General features: G+C 36.3%; 1 protein-coding gene across 1 annotated transcript; it reads left to right on the top strand.

Annotated features, from left to right (window-relative positions):
* The first annotated feature begins 502 nt into the window (after nucleotides 1-502).
* On the top strand, nucleotides 503-3,381 carry LOC149193318 (laccase-12-like). Its single transcript, XM_089406571.1, has 6 exons — nucleotides 503-845; nucleotides 1,016-1,167; nucleotides 1,315-1,559; nucleotides 1,672-1,800; nucleotides 1,906-2,850; nucleotides 2,956-3,381. Exons 1-6 carry the CDS (start codon nucleotides 723-725, stop codon nucleotides 3,084-3,086), a joined length of 1,725 nt encoding a protein of 574 aa, XP_089262697.1. The 5' UTR covers nucleotides 503-722; the 3' UTR covers nucleotides 3,087-3,381.
* The last annotated feature ends 5,447 nt before the right edge of the window (nucleotides 3,382-8,828 follow it).

Below are 8,828 nucleotides of genomic sequence, written 5' to 3'. Positions count from 1 at the left end.
CCAGGCAGTCGAAAGTCAGATCTGTAAAGTAGCCAGATCAATACTTATATTGCGTAAGCGCCGTCGTTCGTTTAGATGTGGTCTATTCCTCGAATTTACTAAAAGAAATTTCTGAACGAGAACTTTCAGTTTCATCGTCAGCTCTCTCCGGTGATTGACACGATAACAGAGCAGGATTGAATGATTCTTGCCTGGAGGCCGCGACATCAGGAAGTTATTCTTGCTGGACAGAATAATTGTGTGTTGTTTGACTTGACAAGACAGAAGGATTGAATAATTCGTGGTGGGGGGGCCGACATTAGGTGAGCGCGGAGGGAGAATTGTCTTGGTGCCGTTCAACTGCTTTGCTGTACCGTCCTCCTAAGTGGGATACACGTATACTCATCTCTCTCAAATTCAATGCCTAATTTCAACAACCTTTAACTACTTCAACATAGATTAGACTGAGATGAATGGCCACTTCACAATTTGCATCCATAAATACCTCATCACGGTTCTTTTGTAATCCATGTCTTCTATATTGTTTATTCATCCTTTCTCTCTATCAGTCGGGACTGGTGCTTTGTGCAATTCGAAGCTGAAGTCGAAAAAGTGCAGTATAAAGGAATAGTAGTTTTGCACAGAAATTGTGCTCTTGCCGATTCTTGGATATATAGAGCTCATCACATATTCTGCTGGCTCTTCTGGTATTGGATAGATTTACCTAGAAAAATCTATCTGCCATGGAGGCGTTTAATCAACATGTTTTCGCACGACAGTTCCCAGCCAGATTTGTTCAGATGGTCGTATGCCTGACCTTCTTGACAGCCATGGCCTCGGCTATGATACAGAGACACACATTCGTTGTACGTTTTCTTAACTTCATATCTTGCTTTCTCTATTAGTGGCGAAGTTTTGTAATCTCTTCAAGTATTGTAATCTCTTTTTGGTTTAGTAATTGATTAACATTCCTTGAATACCATGGTTCATATCATATTATTAACCTAATACTAACTTTCTTTCTTTGAAAATTCAGCTTCAATCTACGTCTGTCAAGAAGCTTTGTGGAACGCATAATATAATCACTGTGAATGGACAGTTCCCAGGTCCAACGCTCCATGTTACTAACGGAGACACCCTTATAGTCAAAGTGTACAACAAAGCTCAATATAATGCTACTATTCACTGGTGCGCCCCGAATTCCGCTGAATCGGTTGATTGATATTAAATCTTTTTAATCTTGATAAATGTCAAAGTAAACATTATTTTAGTATATCTAGATGTATATCTGGAAAGACATGAACAGTTGGAGCGCATACTTGTTTTTTCATGCAGGCATGGAATTCGCCAATTCCGCACAGGGTGGGCTGATGGGCCTGAATTTGTAACCCAATGCCCCATTCGGCCAGGAGGGAGTTACACATATAGATTCACCATCTCTGGTCAAGAGGGTACCCTCTGGTGGCATGCACACAGTTCATGGCTTCGAGCTACTGTCTATGGAGCCTTGATCATCTCTCCAAGGCCAGGAACCAATTATCCATTTACCTGGCCCGATCGCGAGATTCCTATTGTTCTAGGTACGTTACAATGGTTATATTTTCTATGTTCTTTGAACAATTTTCTCTGGTGCTTGATTCACTTTCAATTCCTAGTGGGATGAAAATATTTAAACCCCGTTTGCATTCACAGGAGAATGGTGGAATAGGAACCCTATCGACGTTGTGAACCAAGCTACGAGAACAGGAGCTGCCCCAAACGTTTCAGATGCTTTTACTATAAATGGACAACCAGGAGCCCTATACCCATGTTCCAGTTCAGGTACGCTTTTCGAACAATGGATGCATCTTATAGACTGAAAATCTCTCGTCTATTTGCGAATTTAATGCTGGAAAATGATCTGCTAATGGCAAGTAATGTGTGCAGACACCTTTGTTGCCTCGGTGAAGGCTGGGGAAACCAATTTTCTACGCATCATCAATGCTGCAATGAATACTGACCTATTCTTCTCGGTAGCTAACCACACAATGACCGTTGTGGCTGTGGATGCTTCGTATACCAAGCCTCTGCAGACCAATGTTATTATGCTTGGTCCCGGGCAAACTACAGACGTACTTCTCACTGCCGATCAGGGTATAGGTAGATACTACATGGCTGCTCGTGCATATTCCAGTGGGCAAGGAGTTCCCTTCGATAACACGACTACCACGGCCATTTTAGAATACGAGGGAGGCTCTACCACATCGACTTCAGTCATGCCTAATCTTCCATTTTATAACGACACGCAGACTGTGACCAGCTTCGCTGATCGTCTCAGAAGCTTGGCCTCACAAGACCATCCAGCCTTCGTTCCTCAGACCGTGGATGAAAATTTGTTCTACACTGTCGGTCTAGGATTGATCAACTGTCCAGGACAGTCTTGTGGAGGTCCCAATGGATCAAGATTTGCAGCAAGTATGAATAACATATCATTTGTGCTGCCAACGTCGTTTTCAATCCTTCAAGCTCAACAACTTGGCAAGAAAGGAGTATTCACGACGGACTTCCCCGATAACCCTCCCGTTCAGTTCGATTATACTGCTCAGAACATAAGCAGAGCCCTCTGGTCCCCAGTGAAAGACACCAGAGTGAAAGTCCTTCAGTATAACACAACGGTGCAAGTAATTCTTCAGGGAACGAATATATTTGCCGGTGAAAGCCATCCTATCCATCTCCATGGTTATGACTTTTACATCGTGGGAGCAGGTTTTGGCAATTATAATTCACAAGCAGATCCTCAGAAATTCAACCTGGTTGATCCTCCCATGCGCAACACCGTGAACGTTCCGGTCAATGGCTGGGCTGCAATAAGATTCGTTGCTGACAATCCTGGTGAGCATTTGTTTCACAGTATTCTACTTTCCTTTTCTGTTGTCTCTGATTCTGAAGTGTCCTGAATGCTATGTGCATATTAGTAATTGTGAACGTCTATTGCAGGAGCTTGGCTGATGCACTGCCACTTGGATGTGCACATAACATGGGGATTGGCCACTGTTTTTGTGGTTAACAATGGACCTGACGAACTTTTGAGTCTGGAGGCGCCTCCTAGAGATCTTCCACTGTGCTAAGTTCTACTGCCAGGATACAGATGATTTTCTCGTTCATTTGTTTCGTTCATTATAAGGATTTTGATCCCAATTATTTGGTCGCCGTCGATCTGATTTTCCCACGCCTAATAATTTCCCGTCGGTGTAGAGATCCCAGAATTTTTCTAGTCATTCCGCTGGAAAAGTCCATCGATTTTAGATATCTATGTCACTCTCCTAGTCCACTAATTTTTTGTTTTACTGATTTGCCAGCCGTCTACGTTGAAATTAAGTCCTACGATGACGAATGGCGTGAATAGTGATTACATTAAAATTTTGTTATTTTATGCCGTTTTCAATAATTTTGAACTGTAAAACGATTTGCATTTGTAATGATTATATGAAAATATAATTTTTCCTTAATGATGATTACATGAATACACATGCTGTTTCGATAAAATTTAAAATAAATTGTTTAAAACCAGAGAAGAAAACACATCTAAATTTAGTCAATCACGGGAACATAAACATAATATTCCACTTCAAGATATCATTCATTACTACATTAATTTGTTAGAATGGTTGATTTAGTTTAATTTTATGTTGATTTAGTTTAATTTGGAATTAGATAAATATCGAAAAAATTTCAAAATCAATATATGAATTTCATCTTTTCGTTGACATGGAATCCAGTTTGTGTTTTTTTTAACATGTTTCCAATCAAGTATTAATGAATGATTGAGAAATAAAGACAACTGACATATGTTTTACCCTTTTCAAATTTTGCTTTGGTGAAGATAAAATACGTGTAACATAATATAGTTGTGAGAATAGTGGAAATTTACGTTAGATTTTGATAAAAATGTAGCAAAAGGTTGAAGAAATTTGGATTACGATTTTTAAGTTTTAAGATTTCGGAGGTTTTTTTTGTGGTGTTGAATTCGATTCCAAAAAAAATATAAACATTCTTATGCTTATATTTTTGAAAAAAAAACAAATTTTAACAAAATTATAATATTATAATGTGAAAAGATGTTTATATAAATCATATAATAAATTTATTTTCAGTAAAAATATATAATCTTTTATAATTTAAAAGTTGTCTCCATATATCAAATAATAAAGAACATAAAAAGTACTTGACATGTCTGTGATATTGAAAAGTAATAACAAAATACTTTAATATAAAGATTTCTTAATCTCCCCATATATATAAATATAAAATAAATACATTTTTTACTCAATGTATAGGTGTTTTCTACATTTAATTATAAGGGAAATGTATATATTTTTCATGTGTAATATGAATTTGACATGCAATTTTACTTTAATTCTGGATCTATTATACATGGAAAAGGATCAATTGCATTTGAGTTTAAAAAAAAATCAAATTAAAAAAAATTAACATGGATCTACATTTGTGTGTAGTTGGGGTGTTATTTTCATGAGGTTGGTAATTGAAAATGTGACAATAGAGTGCCCAAAAACATACTCATAAATGTGAATCTATCTCCTTTATTATAGTTTTGGGTTTCTTTCTATTATTAAGGAAAATGCCCACTCATCATCAAAATTACATTTTTAAGAAAACATGTGTATTGTAGAAAATCCATGCACATTTTAGTATTATTTTTCTATTGCAAACCATGTTGTGTATTCTAGGTAAAGGAGGAATTATTTTAGGAGTGATTTAGTGATTTTTGCTATCATATATTAGGGGAATTTGAGGGATAAAATGAGATTCTTAAGGAAAGTAACAAAATAATATAAATGAATTTTTAAATGAAAAATAAATAAATTATTTCTTTATTATATTTTTGACTTATTTCCTTATGTTTCCTCAAATTTCAAGTGTAGTCATTCATTGGATACATAATTAAATTTCACATCCTACAAATATCCAATTTGTATACTTCTCAGTATAACAACATAAAAAAAAATTAAAAATACATAGAAAAAATGTTCTTCTTGAAATAAACACATTTATTTAAGTATTTTCATTTTTTCTCAGTGAGGTTCTCCTCAAATCTATGCCGAGTTGATACCCATTAGATGCAAAATCTATTTCTGCATCCAATCATTTCCCACACTTAAAATTTGAATAAATATATATGAGGAGATAAGTCGAAAATATGATAACATAAAATGTAGCATTTGCCTTTTCTGTCCAAAATTATTTACCCATATAGATGATATTGTCATTTGGAATACTATTGCTTCTAATGTTTTAACACACATTTATCTTTGAGATCCATCTTCTACCTCAAAATTCCCCTAATCAGAATGTTGTCACTCTTTATATTTTCATATATTTGTTTGAGTTATGTTTTCTCGGAGTTCACTCCTCACAAGTGCCATTTCGAACTACACTTCACCCTCTCTGATCACACCCTCGAAGGAATTTCTGAGTGACTCCAACGTTCGTCGAGAGTTTTATGCCGGAGGTTCGTCACCCTCCGTCTTTTTAGACCCACTCACTTGGCTATGATGGAGCAACACCCCCATATCAAGTGTTGATTCGTGTCAGCCTGCTATGGGTGAATAGTAATGATTGGGTGTAATGGCGATATAGACGACAGTGGCACAACGACTACAATGATCGGATTACGGGCAAGCTAATAATGGTTAGGTAATGTAGAATTATTTCAAGGAGGGTGAATGCAGGTTATCAGACAATAGTACCATCCCATAGTCAACATCATAATTTAATCAGACATACTTCAACACTTATTAAAAAGATTAGATTTCAAACCTTATACATCTTGCACTTTAAATATTTTTTCCTAGGTTAGTAAATAATGAAACAAAGTATCAATTAAAGCATGGAATGAGATAATAGATAAACACATATACAAGAAAGTACAGGCCCATAAATATCTTTGATAAAACACTCTAGGATAGTGTAGATTGCTTTCACAGTCAGCTGTGTTTCTGCACTAAACCTGCTTGCACTACTATGCTTGCACAAGAGACTTTTACCCAACAGAGAATATGATAGGACATACTTCTGTAGCTGGACTTAAAAAAAATTCCTCTTTATACAAGAAAAAATTATTCGCCATCCTTTGGTGTTTCTCAAACATGCCTTTTGGATTGACTACATCAAATTTTGCAATCAATTTATGAGGGAATAAAGAAGTGGGAAAGGGGTAAAAGTTTTAGAATGGGAAGGAATATTACAACATTGATTTCAGAAACAATATCACCAGGAGGGGTAAACAAAATGGGATTTGGGAAAAAATTCAAGGGAAAAAAGGGATTTTACGAAATCGGGCAAGGGTAGTTTCTTGGAAGAAAGAGGAAGATAATTCATTAGGGAATTTAGAAAAGAAACCAGTGGGAAATTTTGAAATGGGAAATAGAAGAAAGACAACATTTTTGCCTTGAAATCTGCCTGCACTGGTGCAGAAAAATAACTGCAGTTGGAAGTAAGCATTTACTTGGATAAAAATGTCCATGCTAGTTACCCCAAACTTGGGTAGGTGCTCAGTTCCATGAACCTGCTTCTTCTTGGTGGCAGTCAGCGTATCTAAAAATTAAGTAACATTCCCTTTTTATTAAAATTTTGATCTTCCTGCCAGCATGCTGGTTTTCAGGTCGATCCTTCTGCAATCATGTCAATCAACTGATTTTCATAATTATAGGATTTTTTTTTTTTATACTTTTTTTTTGTCATGTTTTTTTTTTTTTCAATAAGGACAAGAAGGAATCAATTCTTCAACAAGTTGGTGTTACCACCTACCAACTTTTTTTCAAATGGCTTTTAGACTTATTGCGTAAAATATCCTTTAGTAAGGGGCTGAAAATATACCTTCAATCTATGCCCGTTTATGAGGAACACAAAATTCTGTCCATCAATAGTTTTGATTTCTACCGCTCCATTTTTGAACACTTTGACCACCTCATAGGGTCCCATCTAGCGTGTATGGAATTTTCCTTTAAAATGTTTGAATCTCGAATCATAAAGGAGTACCCAATCACCTGGTTGGAACTGCTTCTTCTGAATGGACTTGTCATGCCACTTCTTGTGCTGCTGTTGAACCAAGATGTTCTGCTAAACAACATCCCTTCGGATTTCATCTAACTTGTTTAATTGTAGAAGGCGCTGTTGTTGTGCTTCATAGAGATCTAGTCCCAATTGGACTGCAGTCCTGAAAGTCTTGATCTGGAATTCTATCGGCAAGAGGACTTGTTTCCCGTACACCAGCTCATATGGTGTGTGTCCTGTGTTGTTTCTCCAAGTGGTTCGATAGGCCCATAATGCTTCCGGTAATTTGTCAACCCAATCCTTTATGTGCATGTTTACCGTCTTTGTGAGGATGGACTCAATCACTTTATTTGTGGACTACACCTGACCATTTGCTTGTGGGTGGTACGGTGTAGATTTTCTATGCTCCATCACACCCTGTACCAGATTAGAAATAAACTGTGATCCATTGTCAGAAACAATTTCTCTAGGCACACCAAATCTAGTAAAAATTTCAGTAAAAAGAAAATGAACAAAAACTCTTTCAGTAGCAAAAGAAATAGCTTTAGCTTCTACCCATTTTGTAACAAAATCTGTACAAACCAAAATATGTTTTTTATTTGATGATGCAGGATTTATTGGTCCTATGAAATCAATGGCCCATTTTTCAAAAGGCTCAATCATAACCTGAGGACATAAAGGAATTTCATTGGTTTGATTAGGCTGGCCAATTCGCTGACAACTATCACACCGCTTGACATATTGTTTCGCTTCCTTGAACAATGAAGGCCAAAAATAGCCAGCTCGTAACACTTTGTATGCAATTTGCTTAACAGCGAAGTGACCCCCACAAGGTTCATCATGGGCAGATTTTCAGATATCAAGCACCTCTTCCTCTATTACACATCTACAGATAATGATATCTGCTCCGGTGTAAAAGAGGTCTCCTTGGATTCGAATATGCAACACTTTTCTGAATGATATTCCGCTTTTCACGAGTGTATAAGTGAGATGGTAGTTTTCTGGTGACTAAATAGTTAGCTATGTCAACAAACCATGGATATTTTGTTGACATAGAAAAAAGATGTTCGTCAGGAAAATCATCATTGACAAGAATCGCTTCATCAGGATTATTTAATCTTGAAATATAATTTGTTACTACATTTGACTTTCCTCGTCTATCAATAATAGTAATGTTAAATTCCTGTAATAATAGCAACCAGCTAGTCACTCTACCACTAGTTAATGGATTATTCATCAAATATCTTATAGTGGAATGGTCAGTATGTACAAAAACTTCATATCCTGTAATATGATGTCCAAATTTATTAATAGAAAAAATTACAGCTAAAAAGTCTTTCTCAGTAACTGTATAATTGAGTTCAGTAGGTGACAAGTTTTTACTGATGAAATAAATAACATAAGATTATTTGTCTTCTTGTTGTCCTAAATCTACGCCTATAGCAGTATCTGAAACGTCAGAGGAAATATGAAATGGCAAGGACCAGTTTGGTCCTCTCAATACTAGTGCCTGAACTAATTTTTCCTTTAATGTTTTAAAGGATTGTTGGCAAGCTGTGGACCAAGAAAACTCACTATCTTTAGCCAAAAGTTGGAAAAGGGGGGTAGCTATCCTTGAGAAGTTCTCAATGAATCTCCTATAGTAGCCCACATGTCCTAGAAAACCTCTCACTTCCCTTTGATTTTTCAGTATAGGAAGACTCAAAATGACTTCTATTTTTGCAGGCTCAACCTAGATACCTTTGTCGGAAATAAAATGGCCAAGAACCACTTCCGCCTTGCACATTAATATGCAT

This window comes from Pinus tabuliformis, chromosome 2_2 (genome assembly GCF_031772625.1).
Source record: "Pinus tabuliformis cultivar Carrire ecotype Pingquan chromosome 2_2, CPIR1, whole genome shotgun sequence".
NCBI lineage: Eukaryota > Viridiplantae > Streptophyta > Pinopsida > Pinales > Pinaceae > Pinus > Pinus tabuliformis.
Note: the sequence above shows the minus strand (reverse complement) of the source record. Positions and strands in the feature narration are given on the sequence as shown.

What these genes read in the sequence shown, in the direction of transcription:
- LOC149193318 (XM_089406571.1), top strand. Translation starts at nt 723, where the DNA reads ATGGAGGCGTTTAATCAACATGTTTTCGCACGACAGTTCCCAGCCAGA. An exon ending in TATAATGCTACTATTCACTG is followed by an intron (nt 1,168 to 1,314) that starts GTGCGCCCCGAA and finishes TTTTTCATGCAG; the next exon opens with GCATGGAATTCGCCAATTCC. An exon ending in ATACCCATGTTCCAGTTCAG is followed by an intron (nt 1,801 to 1,905) that starts GTACGCTTTTCG and finishes TAATGTGTGCAG; the next exon opens with ACACCTTTGTTGCCTCGGTG.